The sequence below is a fragment of the Phalacrocorax aristotelis genome, chromosome 1 (genome assembly GCF_949628215.1).
Source record: "Phalacrocorax aristotelis chromosome 1, bGulAri2.1, whole genome shotgun sequence".
NCBI lineage: Eukaryota > Metazoa > Chordata > Aves > Suliformes > Phalacrocoracidae > Phalacrocorax > Phalacrocorax aristotelis.
The window spans coordinates 208,583,088-208,600,789 of NC_134276.1; the positions used below are offsets into that span (position 1 = coordinate 208,583,088).

A 17,702-nucleotide genomic window follows, 5' to 3' on the forward strand; every position below is an offset into this window, starting at 1 on the left:
CAGTATATTCCTGGCCAGGTCAGGAAAACATTCAGAAACCTCAAAAAAAAAAAAATTATAAATACATCCACAGGTTTTAGCTCAACAATTCAGTTAACTGCTAGGACATAAAATCGCCTCAAAAAAGTAGCTACATTCCTAAATCTAAGGACAAGGTTCTTTGTGCTCAATTTCTATCTCTATACATGACAACTGGACCATTTCCAATGTGAAGGCGGCTTGCTAAGGAGAAAATATTAAAAAACCCCAAACCCAAAAGATTACTAACCCAGAAATACTAAAAACAGAAGACCACCATATGGTCTTTCAAGTCTTGTCCTTAGAAGCCTAGGTTACCTCACTGTCTGAGTAATTTCATTAACCTCCAAAACACAGATGGAAAACTAACATATCTCATCATCCTTTTCAGTGAGTGTTCTGGTCTGATGCAGCCTAGTGGGTGCTGAGTTTTTTTTCTAGTGACTGCAAAAATCTGTATCTCCCCCTACACCCCAACACAACAGCATTTTGTACAAAATTCAGTCAGAATAGTTTAGAGGCAGCTAATCCCCCTCCTCAGCATCAGTCCATGACCTCCTGCTTCAAATGCTGCTAGACAGCATCTCAAACAGCTTACTGGCATGAATCTAATCTCCTTTCCACAACTACATAATGACTTAGGTTCCCCTCAGCCCCCATCCTTACTCTTAATGGAGATGGAGGAATCAATTTAATACATAAATAATATTACATCTAAAGCCAGGTTTGTTTTCATTCTGGTCCACTGAACCATATGCATTTCAGAAATATAAAAAATAATTACTGGCCACTGTCATTTTAGATGACACATTCTCTCCATTACTCAGGGAGAAGTACGACTGTATGGCATACAAAACAGGAATCACAGAAGTGCCCCGTCTTTCTCATTTCTTCCAGTTCTTTACATCTTAATGTTTAATTAATTATTTTTACTGCTGTTCATGCTTCATGCAGTTAAAACTGCAAAATGCCTTTGATTACACTTGTGCAATCCCGTGAAGTTTAAAATCACCACAGCACTGGCAAACAAGTGATTTGTAGACCTGCTTTGTGCAAAATGTTGACCTCTTTTTACTAACATACCGCCATGGTGTGGCAAACATTAGCCTTTTGGTCAGCAGAAGCAAGACAAGAAATTTCAAGCATATGCAGTAATTGGAACTCATTAACTGCTGTAACATGAACAGTTTCACTCTGCAAGAAGTAAGATCACAAAATGGATGCAAATGTTTAAATTTACAGTATACTGTCTTTTCAGAATTTTATTAAATAATCAAATATCTACCTGTCCTAGTAATCCATCTATTACATTAGCAATTGTCAGTAAAAAACCTGTTTTCAAATATAAAAAATCCTCAGAAAATTAAAAAAAAATGCTACTACAGCATTTGTTCCTAGAAAGAGCACCCACTCTTCATATTGCTGGAATAGGAGGGGGAAGAAAAAGAATTTCATTTGAAGCTCCGCCTATAACAAACCTATCAGAAGAACAAAATAATGTAAGGATTTTGATAAAAGGGTAAATGCTTTACATTTTTATGATCACAGAAGTTTTGACAATGTCTGCACATATCAGTAATGTGATCAGATAGCAGGTAATGTCCTACTAGGGTATCTCAGTTGGACATTGAAAAAAAATTGAGGCACTTAACATCTGTTAGATTTTGTCTGTTGTGATTCTGCTAAAAAAAATCTGGAAGTGCAGAAGGAAAATATTTTAGACTCATTGGGTCTCATCTTGCAATTAACTAAAACTCATACCAATATTTAAAGTCTGTAAATTAGGCATTTTTGTTTCTCAATAAAACAAGAAAAAAAATTATTATTCTGTAGCGTAAAAGAAAAAATATCTTTATCTCAATAAAACAAGGTGTCTTTAAAATACTCTTACAAAGTTCACCAGAAAATTCCAAACTTAGATGCAATTAATACCAGTTTAGATTTCAGAAGACTTCTTCCCCATTTAATAATGGGACACCAACCAAATTTCTAATGAGATAACAGAGAAAAAAATCACCTGGCTAAAGGCCAGGTCAGTAATTTTCCTGATTATTTGTTTTAGATTTGTGACTCCAGCTTGACCCTCGCTAATACACTAGTCTATAAACTGTCTGATTTCCTAATGGCACAGGATAAGTAAACCACACACTGGAATCAACACTGAAAGCTCTGCGTTAATCATTCACCTAAGTATTTTAAGTTTCAAAGGTGCAAAGGACATCTGGAGATGGTGTGTGTATATATCCCATGTATGTATATAGGTAAAGAAGTCATTGCATATGAATTCCAACCGGATGAGGAAAAGAGCCAGCGAGACGGGAAGTGCGTGTGTCAGCAGCGGTGCTGCAGTAGACATCCCTTTGGATTTCACACCATCAATAGCCATTACGATCATTAATAAAAGCCATCTGGCCTTGTATAGCTTTATGTTTATATCTCATTGTTTCAATGGTATTTATCCATCCCTGGAGTTCTTTCTTCTGAGAGGTAATCTGGAAACTTTTAGAGGCCCGAATTAAGCAAACAATCAGCAGGCAATTAATCACAGTAATAGTGCTTCCAGAGGCCACGCTATTACTTTCAGTAATGATACCAATCTTTTTCACTCCTCAAATTTAATTCCAGGGGGAAAAAATCCCTAATTTTATGGTCAGAACTACTGGAAAGAAAAATTAACAAGAATGCAATCTTGGAGCTAATGCCTTGACTAGTAACCCTGGAGATCTAAGAAGCCTTGCTTTCAAATAATGTCCTAAGATGATCACGCTCAGAAGTAACCATCAAAACCTGACTGCCAAAAAGCAAAACTGCATTAGTGTATAACTTGCTGTGAACCCAGCAACCCTACTGAAATGCAAGACACCTGTTCAGAGAAATTTGTGAGAAAGTAAAGATGTTTTTATTTCCCTCTAGAGTGACAAGGAAGTCAAACAAAAGCATCACAAGACATCTGTTAATTAGCTTATCAGGATGCAGTAGCTTACTCTTGGCTTCACCTCCTCTGTTGCAACTCAAAGAGTGCAAACTCAGGGTCTTGGAAGAGACCAGGACGCAAGAAGTTTGGCTATGGCATCCCAGTAACAGCCCTGAGCTGCAGATGGGAGTCCTGAAGTCACATGCCTATTTGCAGATCTGTATTTTGCATATAATATTATTGGAGAATGAATAAACTCAACAAACCACCACCACATTGTACTTGACCATGAGCAGGCTTTATTATTACTATTCTCATTATTAAATAAAGTAGCCATAGCTGATACATTTAATGCCAAAGAGTACAGCCTCTGGGTGAACTCATCTCAAAGACACACCAAAATCAGATCCCAAAAGAGGTTTCATCCAATGTCTGGACTCCACAGGGATTTAAACAGAAGCTAGACACTGCTCAAAAGGAATGGCTCAAGCCATGTACAAAAGACAGAAGATCAGGCCTCTGAGGAATCATCAGGTCAAAGTAGAGTTTTCTGTAACATGGCTTTAGCTGAGGCATCAGAGAAGGACAGAAGCTCCTAACACATACTTACAAGTATCGTGGACAACTCAAGTCTCTGTCTTGAAGCATTTAAATACCTCTGCAAATATGAATACCAGAAGCCTAATTGTGTTGGTGAAGCTTAAGCTCTTCAGCCTTACTAAAGGTGAATTCAGGCACTAAATTTTTTTTCAATATTTATCTGTGTTCAATTTTGACTAACTCATCCATCAAAGGGTCATTCCATATTAGCACTTCCATTCTGTATATACACAACATATGTGTTTTACAGGAAAACAGAAGAGGTGAGTCATCTTGCTATTAAAAATATTACCATTTTAATGTTGCTTCTATTATGCATATTGAATTAGTTCAACGGGAGAAACAGGATACCGCATTTGGAGTTAAATTAATTTCCTTCCGACACTCAAGAAATACAGTGGGGCTTTTTATCATCTAACATACACTCTGTTTTTCAATGCCAGATTTTATCTTTCAAAATAATAATTAGTAGTAGTTTTAACATTTTCTTAATTATAAAGACCTATCATTTAATGGATAAAATTTCCATGAACTTTAGTGAACACATTGTGTTAGCCTATGATGTTCTGTACTTGACTACTGTTATTAAACAACAATAGCATTCACTTTCTTACAATCAAAATTTTAAAAGAAGCTTTAAATATAAAGGAAGAGGGAAGAGGCAGAGAAGATAAATTATGCAGCTGAAAGGAGTCGTTGTTTTTCTCTTTGTATCTTAAGTGCAATTCACTGTGTTTCCCAGGCACCATCTGTTTCCAAAACAACTCATCACCAAACATAACAGAGGAGACAGGAACTTCTAATAGGAGTTAAACCTGCCAGCTTGCAGAATGGTCTGAGCTTTCTCAAATAGGAAAGACACAATAATACAGAGCTGTTAATAAATTAAAGGGAGGCAATGGGTGTCACCTCCGATGATGCAGTACACCATTTTAGGGATTTTCATTAAAATCATAGACGGCTCATTACTTTACAATGTTCCTGCACACTTGCTTGAAGAAGGCCAAACCACATTCAGGCATTTAATAGCAGTGTTCGTTTCACTCAGGATAGCTTTGGTGGTTTTTAAAATTATTTTCTTAAAGCCTAATGTTAAAGCCTGAATAATGGGTCACACCTGCTGAAGGCCTCACTCCATTTACAATTAGGTATCAGTGAAAGTTTGGAAAAATAGAAACTGCCAGAATTATTTACATCAGGGACCTACCTGTGCCAGTACCCTTTCTGCAGGATTTTAGGAGGAGGTAAAAGAACCCAAGATCTATTCAGATATACAACAGCATGCCATTACAAGAGAGCTCCCCTCATCTCCAGAAAGGCTTATATCAGTTCCGAATACTAACTGTTTACTGTGACTTCTGGAAGTTTTTACTGGAAGAGCAATGTACATTTTTAATCTGGTTATTCTACTGAGTTTAATGATAGCACTATGCTTACCTAGAAAATGAGTTTACCTTTTTGCTTTTACATCTCTCCACAGTATGTGAGAAGAAAAAAATATTTAGTTTGGTCTAATAACTAACAGTGGGAAAATAAGTTATCAGAAAAACATCTAAATTCATCTGGTGGGTTATACCTCTATTTTTAAAAAGATCTATGACATACAAATATGGATTGGACAGGAACCATCAAGTTCACTGTTTACAGACTCCTGCTTATGGATTCCTGCTACCATATCCACCCATCAAACAATTTCATGAAGATAATTTTTTCTATAATAAATACATTAAGAAACATCACTATGTGAAATTGTTTATATTATCTATTCTGATCACACCTCTAACAGACTATACCTTTTTCAAGCCATAAATACTTAGCAAGTCCGAGATATGATGTCTTTTCTGCCCTTCCCCAGTGCTCCCTGTCCTTCTCCTTCATTCAAAACAATTCTCTCCCTTCTGTAGCCCCAATAACTTACTTCACAGATGGAACATTTTTTACTTTCAGGTACCTTTCCAGATAATTTTATAGCTATCAGTAGACTAAAAAGTGCTTCTGTTGTTCCCTTGGGCAAAGTGTACGGGCAAAGAAAGAATAACATCTTAACAGAGTCCCATGTTATGAACAGAAATAGCACAAAATGTAATGTGTGTGTATGTGAGTGTGCCCATACAGATTTCCCAAATTTGGATATCCTAGCCTTCCTTAGCTTAGTTTTAAAATCTTTTTATTTTACTACTACATTAATTCATCACCATTTCGATATTCCTGACCCTGCTGCCTCAACACTATTAGTTACATTATAGGCAACCATTTCCGCTCCTGTTCAATATTCTGAACAGCTTCACTGAGTTTTAAATGCACAAAATGGTCGTTGCCACACACTTCATTTCTGGCTTCTGCAGTTGCGATCTTCTGCTTTGTTACTAAAAATAGAGCTGCTTCCAACTACCTGAGCTGGAAAGCTAATTACAGAGCTGGTAAACAGTGCTCCTCCCTATTAAGCAAATGGCAGAATAAGGAGTCTGCTAATGCACTAGGGCACACATGGTCCTGTGGGTCTTTGAATTCTATCAAGTGTCATTTATTTAATAATTTGTGGCTGTTTGCTTCACAGATAAATTACTATTTAAGTAAATAACTGTTTGACTGTTGGATCAACAAATCAGGGAGAAGAAGAACAATCACTCCATTTTAGGAAAAAGAATTCTAGCCTAATTCCCAGCTTGCACAAATCAGAATAGTTTCACTGAAGTAAACAGCATATTCTTGATTTTGACTAGCTAAAAGTCTAATTCTCTTATTTTCTGCAGAAGAGGGGTTATCAGAGGCCCTACTGTTTGCAGCAGCTTGAAGACTTTTTTGAAAGTTATTTCTGTCGCATACAGCAAGAACAAACAACTGCCACTGTAAGAAAGCACTTTCTTCCCTTAAAAGTACTCCCAGCCATGTCTGCAGTACAGCAGCACGTTGCCCAGAAGACATGCCCTGCTGAAACATCTTAAGGTCGAAGTGCCCACAGAGCTTAGATGCTCCTCTGTCTTTGTCCATGGATCACTGGTTTCCCTGCTCCGTGGGACTGATGCTTACCATACAACCCAATGCAGGCTTTGCTGGCCACAAGGTTTCAGCCATCACTCCGTCAATAAAACTCAACTCATTTTCAGCTATTACTCAGGCAACAATATATATAAAAAATATGTAAGCGACTGTTGGAATCACTGTGATGTGGCTGCAGCCCCAAAGCAAAACTGTAAAATACCTGTTATGTTTGTTCACCCAAAACACGTTCTGGGGCCAAGAGGGAATACAGCCTTCTGGAATTATACTTTCTTCTTTGAATGCAGAATACAGGAGTAAAAGAATTAGGTCGAAACCCACCAGAAATACCAATTTTTAAAAGCATTTCTATTTCTCCTTCCTAACCCTCCAAAAAATAGAGACAAGCAAATAAAACCTCCACGACTGTACTCAACACATTAGAAAAGTTCAGCAGAGGAAAAGAGCATGCTAGTGAGCATAAACTATTTGCTTGTCATCATATTTCTGTCATGTCACAGGTATATACTATATAGAGTGCATACAGGGACAAAATTGCTATCTGAGGTTAAATAGATTATTTACACAGCTCATTTGGGAGAGGAGTGGATGAGCTCCCTCTTCTGTCTCCCATCTTCATGAAAAGCAAAGGCAGGCTGTCCTCAGCCATGCAAACCACCTCCCGTCATCAAGGAAAAGTGGTTTGCCAATTTTTAGTAAAACAGATTGGAAAAAGAAGATGGAAAGATGTGGACAGAGATGGAAGTGTGTAGTATAAGATGAAAATGCAAGAAAGAGCCAAAAAAAAGAGGGAAAGAAAGGCCTGTGGAAGTTGAACTGTAGAAAATCAATAGTATTACAAGCTCTGCATATTCCAAAGAGTGGAAACCTAGAGAATCCTCTGACAATAAAGCGATAGGAAAAGAGAAACAGAATACCAGCCTTCTCGTCTTAAACAAAAGAAATACAGAGAGTATAAAGCTGCACACCACAAGGCAGTCCCACACCATCACACCTCGGTCAACTCTTAAGTCAATTCATGCACCAGGACTCATGTAGCTCTCATTTTAGCACAGTGTTTCACCAGAACTGACACACCTTGTTTCCATGGTGTTCTGCGTATGTATACTAGATTGCCTCTGGAGAAAGTCACATGCACGTTTCAGATTTAAATACTAAATAAGTGTGTGTGTGTGTGTATGTCCATGTGTGTGTGTATACACACATGCATGTGTGTGTGCATGGCGCAGGGGGTTGGACAGTGATGAAGGAATGTTGTGTGTTTGATGGAATTCAGTGCATAAGCAACATTAAAAGTCAACTGTATCCTGGCTTTCAATCACTGATCCATCTTCCTGTATTTTCAGACCTTTCTTTCTGACCTAAATGACTGTAAAGACAATAAACAACATATTCGTAAGTTAGATAAAATGTGCTTATTATAGTAGGACAAATGCTTTTCCAATGACAGTATATTCCAGAAAACAATCCACAAAAAAAGCATATGAAGACAACATAAGCAATCTATTCCCTGCAACTTGCTATTTCTCCCAACACTGGATCTCACCCTAAGGCAGAGATGTGATAACCGTTAACCCTGGGAGCCATTTGCAATTTATTTATTCAGATTTCAAAGGCACAACATTGACAGCCACTTCCCTCATGTGCTACACAAGCCAACTTACACATTTAAATTACAAGTATTTTTAGGTGGTCTGCTTCTGTCAAGTTGAGCTTACCAAATTGATTTGGCAAGTAAAGTGTGCCTTCACCTTTCTGTTAAGCTAGTATAAAGTTTCCAGTCCCAAGAAAGAAAGGAGGGTAAAAATGTGGAATGGGAGGAAACGGTTGAAAATACATGGCTTAATTCTTTTAAATATATGTTGTTTCTACTGGATCTGTCTTGGGCAATCATGGAAAAGGCACTTTCAAACTCATACCCCTTAATGAATTAAGTGACTTTGTGAACCTTATATTATTCACACCAAAAAATTACATATTTCACCACACAGGTATCACTCAAACTTCAACCTTCCTAATAAGTACATCAGCATGTGCAAAGACTCCAGAGCCAGAATGAGATTAATAGAATAACTTTAGGGATATATTAAACAGAAGGGAAGGGGAATAACTAAGCATTAACACATTCCTTCATTCAAAAAGAATCAGGGGTATTGATTAAAGAAGCATGTAATAATGTACAATACTAAGCATAAGAAAGAGAACTTTATCCCATGATGGACAGAAAATACAGTAGTTTGCTGTATTACAGTAGCACCAATTTCAAAATAATTCATAACGTAATTAACTATCTGCTTATACCTCAAAAACCTAGCAACCAGCCATACCAGGATCCCTTAATCTGCAGAAAATTCACGGGAAGTACTTTCTGACTCCTGAACAAGTTTCATACAACACAGGTATTTAATTTTAACAGCCCTCAGATGATGAAGCATTCAAATTTTTCTCAACAACTCAATAGCTAAAAATCAGCTACCAACTGGTCCCCACAGCACAGGGAGCCTGCCGGTAAGAACACAGGGTAAATCCAGACACCGTCACCTTACCTCAGCTATGTGCGGCATTGGGTTAAATCCACAGAGATTGCACACAACTTTCTTGCATTCTGTACACGTATTAAAGTTGGGGGGATCCTTAGAACCAACATTTAGTCCAGTGTTACAAAGGGGACAAGACACTTTAGGATGGCTGGGTTTCTCCAGTTCCGACAGCCCAGCAGGTTTCTTAACTTCAGCAGCCTGAGGCTTGCTATCTTTAGCCAAACCAGGTTTCTTCTCTAAATCAGCTCCTTTAGTCGTTAAAACACTATCCACTTTTGATGGCTCCGATTTTTCAGTCATAAGAGGCTTTGCTTCTTTCTTTACAGGAACAGCTTTTGGGAGAGGCTGACCCTGACCAGCCTCTTTGGAGGCTGCCTGAGAGGCCGGAGGCTGTGATGGAGGCTGGGGCTGCTTTGCTGCAGGACCAGGCGGAGGGGGGGCTGATGTCTGAGACCCTGGCTGACCCGCTGTGGAAATTAAATTCGAGGCCTGGCTGAAGATTGAAGCTCCAAATCCAAAGAGTTTCCCAGTAACTGTTTCTTGTGGTGTTGTAGGCTGAGGTTTAGGGGCATCAGTGATGCTTCCTAGATTAAGGCTGAAACGCCTTGATTGATCGGGAGTTTTCTGCGGTGGCTGGGGTTGAGACACCAGCTGTGCTGGTGCTGCCTTGGGACCTGCCCCTGCTTGTGGGCCCTTGGGAGCAGGTTTGGTATCAGGCTTTGGGGCTGGTTTTGTTTGTAACTTCTTAGGATCATCTTTTGTTTGCGTTGGCTCAACAAGCATTTGAGTTTTAGCATCTGGTCTAGCCCCAGCCTGAGACACAAGCTTGGGATCCGACTTCTGCCGAGACACTTGTGGAAGGGGTTTGGAATCTGGTTTCTCCACAGCTTTATGTGTGTCCTGTGACAGCTTGGCAAGCTCTGGCTTTGGGGAATCTGTCACTTTCTGTTGAGTTGGTGGAAGTCTGGGACCTGTGGAATCCTGTTTCGGCCCTGGTGCTGCAGAGGTAGGCACAGTATCTGTCGTAGGCTTCTGTACACTGGGTTGTTTTTGCTTATCTTCAGCCTGTGTTGGCTTGGCCTGATCAGACTTTGGAGCAGGATCTATCTGCTGGGAGATCTCAGTAGGCTCAGCACGGGGTTGTTTTGACTTTACAGGAGGAGACCCAGGCAAGGATGGTTGCTTTTTCTGTGGCACCATTTTTTTCGATTCTGATAGCTGTGAAGGATCAGGTTTTGGAGAAGCATCTTTCTTTTGAACTGGCTGTGGCTGAGGAGATGGTTTAGCTGTGGAAGGTGGAATGGGTGTCTTCTGTTTGGGCAGAGGTGGCTGTGGCTCAGGACCATGACCTGGTGCTAGGTCACCACCTAATGCTCTTTGCATCTGGCAGTTTAAACAAAGCCATTCCTTAATCTGCAGAAAAAAAAATAATTTAAAGGTATAATTAAGATAAGATAAAGTTCATAAAATCAACATAATAATAGACTATTCTAGTGTATGGCTTGTTACAGTATTTCAGACTTGTAATTTGTAAAAAGGAAGAAATATTACCACTAATATTGTTTTGTGGTTAACGTGCCCAACTGATTTCTTCCTTCTTCTCCACATTCCTGTGATTTGAGCTGTCACTGAGCCCATGCTTCTAATGACCACATTCAGTTTATATGCAGCTGAATATTTGAGGATAAAAACCCAGCAGAATGAAAAAATGCACTGGAATTTCATGGAACCCAGTAGTGATTCATTTATAGCAATTAATTGCCAGAATACAAAAAAAAAAAAGGACAAATACTGCTAAAATAGTTTGACACATCAAGTATGCTGACAGAAAACAATAATTATAATTAAAACACAGCAAATGCATAATTACCTTTAAGCATACATCTGCCAAGCTCTTCATACAGCTTATGGTTTTGGTAATGGTTTCAGTTACAGGGCACAAGTATTGGCAGTATTTATGTATCCAATGAATTAGGCACAAAGGTGTGTTAATGGACACCATATATTACACAGACTCACACTTTTCCACCAATTTGAGGGCAAGTCTTCGCTTGGAATCAGTGAGAATCTTTGCCTAAGCCCTCATGGTATTTTCAGAGTCATAATTACATTTCCAAAAATTCCATTGTTATTAAAAGAAGCTCCCAGGGTAATTACTGTAAACCTGTATACAGTGGGCCCCTCTTTTCAACACAGAGGAGAAAGAATAAGGCAAATAATGTATTTACCCATGTTTCTCATCAATTTTAGTACCTCACAAAGTATTTTTCTCCTTTCCAAGAAGTACTACATGGGAGGGAAACTCTGTTTTCTAATAAGACAGAAAACCCTGATAATCCTAAGTGGTCATCCCTACCTTTGCTTTTGTAAAGCCTCACAATCTGAGGAAGGATCAAACAGGCTAAAGCAACACGTGGTCAGGAAGCATCACATGCTATTTTCCACATATTATATCACTAGCAGAAACATTACAGGCATCAAAAATGCCATTCAGTGGCACAGAATCCCACCAGCCTACACCTGCAAGTAGATACTTAAGCAGGCCATCTGTAGCTCTACTTCTATTCTGTAGTCTGCATATGAGACACAGGGTACCAGCTACGGCATTTACATGCATGACTGCAACCGAGGGAAATGGCAATTAGAAGGACACAGAATATAAGACTCAGATCTTTTTCCCCTAAGGGTGAAGACTTCTGGATCCTGTTTCTCACTCAGGTCTGAAATCTCTAAATACACCATGGGATGAATCTGGAGGTACTACATGCAAAGAAAGATTTTGCCTGCCTAAAATCGGAGCTCACGGGAAGGAAAGAACTCTGATGTCACGGACTGAGGCAATGAATTCATTATTTTGGTGTGCTTTGACAGCCTTGTATTTTTCCAGCAGCAAAAATTAAAAGAACAGTTGGACACAGTTCCCTAAAACACAGTTATTCCAATTACGCTGATAAAGATGGTGTATACACACTCTGGAATATGAGCTCGCTATTACTAACAGCTTCACAAAGAGAAGCCCAATTTTGGCCCCAGCTGTAAGTTCACAGTAATCAAGTTACCATTCATAATAATGCTGCTTTTATCTTCCATTTTCAGTGCATTTTTTTAGAGTGTTTAAATAATTCTCTGATCTACTTGCAACCCATATAGCAAGTGACTGAATCCAACTGAAACAAAACTGGAACACACATGTAAGCTCTGCTTTAAATTATTAAAGGAATTAAGTTCACAAGTGCACAGTGGACCTGCGCAAAGATAACATTTAGCTTAACTCCCATATTGTTTGACTGGTGATCAGATCCCCTACAAATCCCCTGTCCAAGGGACAATTACTTGCATTAAGTAAATCCTAATTATGTCACCTGATTTTAGATATTAGTAATCTCATTTAATTAGATATGTATTAACACAATTTCTGGATGAATTCTTAAGGGTTTTCTAGAAGGTTTAAGTTTAATCAAAGACCATATTTAAGCCACATACTCTGAACATCCACCTCAGGTGTCACACCTGTCTAACTTCGACGAAGTGATTAAGATTTCTTATATTAGGAAGGTGAACTCTCCTCTACAGTGGAGAAAGATAGGATCCTGTGAGGAGCTTTTGAATGGGCCTAACTGAGGAATCTCTTTTCCCACTAACCACAGAGCTTTTACAAAGATTTGGACAATGCACTTCTCAGTGATTCACTACTCCTGCTTCTTTTTGACACCTCCACTTGCCTCTTTCATTTGGAGAAAAAAAAAGTGCTGTACTCTAAAGTAAGATGACCCGATGAAACCACAGCAGTAACAGGTGCCTACCTGCTCTCACTCAGCTTCCAGGAAATCTAATTTTAAATCATTATGACACCTTAAAGGCCCCAAACGTAGCAGCTGAAGGGTTGGGCGGGGCTACGGAATCAGTAGACCAAACAATTCTTATGTTTAAGGTGTCCAGATTCAATTGCGTTTATAAGCGCTTAGATTTGTCTTCAACATGCAGCTGGTCCAGTCTGACCCTACTACCTAACCGGAGTCCAAAGAAAAGTTAAATCTATACCAGTTTTTAACAGTCTTGTGCAGAAGGCAAAACCTTAACTCTCAACTGCTATTTGTATCTTATATTAAAAAAAATCTATACAAATATACACACACACTCTCTCCTGGTATTAAAGTAAAGCCTCTAAAACTAAAAGTTAATTTGCTACTCCTACAGCTGAACTTCAAAATGGAAAATGTAGGAAGTTTTACTTCATTGTATTACTTTTTAAATCTTTCTGGTTTAGACATAAAATTCCTCCCATGCATTTTAGTGGGAGGAATTAAGTGCCAAAACCCTCAAGTCATTATAACTTACACACATCATCTTCAAACAAATACAATACTGCACAAACTGTAGTTCTGTGATTGGAACCGCAGGAGTTCGAAATTAAGTGTGCTCATGGTACAGTTTTGTATCAAACGCTGGCCTGTTCCTTCTACTGCAATTACAGAGATTTTCCTCAAACTTTAGCAGGAGCAGGCTTCTGTTAAGCACAGATGCTCTTACATGTTATTAAAAAATGAAGTAAAACTTACTGCTAAGGTAGATACCTAAAATACTAATGTTTGTCCACCCTTAAACATCTCCCTGGACAGCAGTTCTATGACTTTCTAGCTTCTTTCTCTGTATTTCTCAGATCTCTACGTGGAATTAAAAGGCAAAAGTTTCCAGGGCAACACCTGAGCTTTTGCAGCTCCTGTCTAATTGTAAAGGATATTTGTCTTTGATGCTGAGGATCCCAAATTGTCTATTTTTACACTGGTAGATGGGGGTGGGGGCTGGGTCTTATTTCTAGAAGTAATCCATGTGGTTTTCTTCATCCTGAGACCCATGCCGTTAAGTGTCATGACTAGGACTGTAAATTTGACAGATATCATGCAGCTTTTTTGCTTATTTTTCAGCTACTGAACACAGAAAGTGCTATCTTGCTTCTACTCACTGATGTAGAAACTATATGCCCTCATAACAACAAACAATTAAAATATATTTTATGTATTCATTAGCCATAACATCTTAAAAAACTTCATAAAGACTCTACTAGTTGGGAGCACCAAATGAATTTCCTCACAGTGTTTTATTAACAACATCCATGGAGAACTACACTGAAGAAAATTATAGCACCATGTTCCATAGCTCACCTTTCTTTCTTCATTCATAATCTAACAGTTGACTTCAATAACAAATACGAGCTACGCTTCAGTTCTCCTTATCCCAAACAAAGCCAACACAACTGAAAGCGATCTGGAGCCTATTCCTTTCTGCAGAAATGTTCAGATTTGTTCTAACTATGCAAACCCATCAAAAGCAATAGGAAACTGTCAGAAAGTGGGTGCATCGACTGACATTCTCAATTTCTATTCCTGCAGATGATGTAGGGGAGGAAAAGAATCCAGCTTGATTCTAAGATTCCAGATGTACTGTGAGAAGGAAATTGACTTGCAGATTGAACATATTTCATATAAAAATTACTGGCACACAATATGAATGAAGCTCTCAGAAGCCATTTTAACGGTCTTTTGGCTTTGCAGCACTGAGCCGCGTTCTGAGGCAATGGGTCTCATTCTCATTTATACCAGTCATTTGCTACTATAAAAAGGAACTTTAAGATATGCAGAAAATATTAACATCCCTTTACATTGCTACAGAAATGTAAAGATTTATAGAGCCTTTACATTACCATAGATATGTAAATGGACTTCACTGACATTGCTCGGCGCTGCCCCAAAGCTTTATCAACAAAATCAAGTTTCTAGTCTGAAAACACACCAGCTTATTTGGTACCTCACAATTTTAGAGAGGAATGAGCCAGATTTGGCTCTTAGCAGACATTTCTGCCAAGATGATGAGAGAAAAAATGAAAAATAAAGCACTTGAGCCCATGATTTTATGCAGCTTCACATAGGGTGGTATAATACTGTAAGAGACAAGAAACTAGGTTATAAAATCCTGTTATGAACAAAAAAGATCAACTTCTATCACAGAACTGCATTAGTATGTCAACATACTAACTGAAAAGGTCTTCTAACCAAGCCCAGGCAATACTGGGAGCAAAGTTTTCCTTGTACACCACCCTTCCATGAATAAGATCGCAGCTATTTAAAGTGACTACACTGAAACAAACGTTTGAATATTGTACACAGTATGCAACTGATCCTCATTTGAGGAAAACAGATTGTCACCACAAAATAAATATTTACCTTCCTTTCAGATATCAGATATAAAAGGCAACTACAGGCTTTATCAGGAAGCACTGACTCTAGGTGCTCACAAAAATGATGCTAGGTTCTGGTCAGCAGGATGTTCTGCAGGTATCCGTTCCACAAACCACAGCAATCGTTACAGTCACTGTAGCTTGGTGCTAAACCAATGTTCGAGCAAACTTTTAAAATAGCCATTTAAAAAGACTATTTTTAAATGTTACTTAGCTATTTTTAAACTACCAGAAAACATTACTGGATGAATTTTGTTATGCAGTTACCACAGTCTTAAAACGTGCTCCACTACTGTGCTAAAATTACTAATACAAAAAGCTATAGCTTGCATATGAACTATGAGTGTTTGGGGAATTATTATTTTACAGCTTATATAATTAGGATCATAAAGCAAAACACTGAACACAATCTTTTGACTTTTTTTTTTTTGAACACCAGTATTTCAGAATATCTAAAACTTAGTTTTTACAGCCATGCATGTGTTTAAGCTGCTTCATGCATAGGACAAGGGAAAAAGACTTTTAAACGCAGCTCAGTGCACGGCATCATGCATCACTGCAACAAATGCTGATTGCTCTCATTAACTGCATCTAGACTTAATATACCAGAAACATGTAAATGATTAATACAAAATATATCTGCAAATCAAGACAGCAGCAAAGAAAAGGTTAACAAAGTTCATCTGTGCTGCACAGAGCACATCCAAGTGAGTATCACCGGGATTTGAAAACGGATTATGCTGTCTGGCCGGAGCAGGGCTGGGCCGTGCCTCCTGCCCAGTGATTACCCTGCAAACAGCATCTCCCCATCACATGGCCTAACATAGTAGTAAATTACAGTTGCTGAGCAACAGCAATACTGGCGCAGATGGCTCACTGCAGTTGACATCTTTAGCTATGCAGATTAATTTATTATTTACTTGTGTTAAAAACTGGACAGGACAGTTTTCTGGGCTAATGAGAAAACACCCCAACATATTGTAGAATATTGCCCAATTAAAATATGGAGAAACTATGTGCCATGCATAGGTGTTTGCTTCTGTCTATGTTCTGCCCCTTACTTAAAAGAAAAAAAAAAGAAAAACCCACAGCACTTCAGTACTATTAATACATCTAATCCTAAATGTAAAGCAGGAGTATAAGAAATATAGGCACAGAGTCTTCCTCAGAGAGAAGCAGTGTGAGAGTGTGTTTAAGACTATTCCACAGAGAGAAACAATATTCTGTACTTCCATAACCCTTCTATTTTAGGATCTTTGCAATTTTCCCAAATGCCTATGTGGCAGTTCTAGCTAGGGGCAGAACTAAAGGAACTATACTAACTTCATTTCATCACAAAAATTGTGAATAGTCTCCATTTCCACATAAATTGCAGCATTAGTAACAATAGAACACCCAAGTACACTTTGGAGCAAAACAAATATTTCACACAGAAATATTTCAAACTTTGATCATTTTTAAAAGACAACTAAACAAGGCTTGTTTGAATCTGCTCTCTGACCAGCCTGAACCTAGAGTAAACTCCATCTCTTTAACAGAACATCTCTAGCTTTGCTTCAGCAGAGTTAAGAGTTGCTATCTAAATGAATACTTTGAGAAAGTTAAAAAAAGCCCTGAGTTTGTTGGGGTCTTTTTCATTAATTTCTTTACAACTTATAACAGCTGATGGTCAGATTCAAGTCCTTCATTTTGTTTCTATTTTGTTTCACATTACTTATATAACCCTGAATATCCCCTCAAGTCTAAGTTTACGTAGGGCATACTGTTCCAAAGCTATTTTTCCTGGTATTAAAAAGCTTGGACTTTGTGGCATGTCATTATCCACAGTGATGGCAGCTTTGTTTTTGATTACATGTCAATTCCAGTCCATGTTGCATTCTGGTTTTTATGTACCACTATAGCACAACATGGTCTAGCCTGTAAACCACAGGGAATATTTCAATTCAACCAATAGCTTCCTTTAGTGTCATATAATCAACAAAGATTTAATAGAGTCATTTCTGTTAATTTTATTGTAAATATAAGCGAAACTTATCAGGATTCACCACAAGAATTACAGGCATCTTCCTTATATGAATAGTATTTTAAATTATTAAGATATTCCTTTCTCTGTACAAACTAATAACATGATAATAACTGAAGAAAATTAATGCAGTTCTGACTGCTTAAATTCTCTTTAGTTACTGAAAATACTTCATGCCCAAGTACTTACTACTGTTTAGGATACTTGGAGATGCAGGACATTAATAAAAACAAATATAAATACCAAAAATCATTATGAAAACTTGAACCAAATCATGATACTCTTAAATTACCAGAGGTTGTGGTATCATTGTACATAAAAATGGAAGCAGAAAGAGCGAGCAAAAAAAGTCAAGGCTGTAGTATCTAGAGC

The 17,702-nt window shown here is 38.1% G+C and overlaps 1 protein-coding gene across 1 annotated transcript in view; it reads right to left on the reverse strand.

The window, feature by feature from the left end:
• PCLO (piccolo presynaptic cytomatrix protein) overlaps window positions 1-17,702 on the reverse strand; it is a 368,745-nt gene that overhangs the window by 338,950 nt on the left and 12,093 nt on the right. Inside the window, exon 3 of the mRNA XM_075081514.1 lies at window positions 9,079-10,485. Coding sequence (XP_074937615.1) covers window positions 9,079-10,485 — 1,407 coding nt within the window. The remainder of the gene's footprint in view (window positions 1-9,078; window positions 10,486-17,702) is intronic.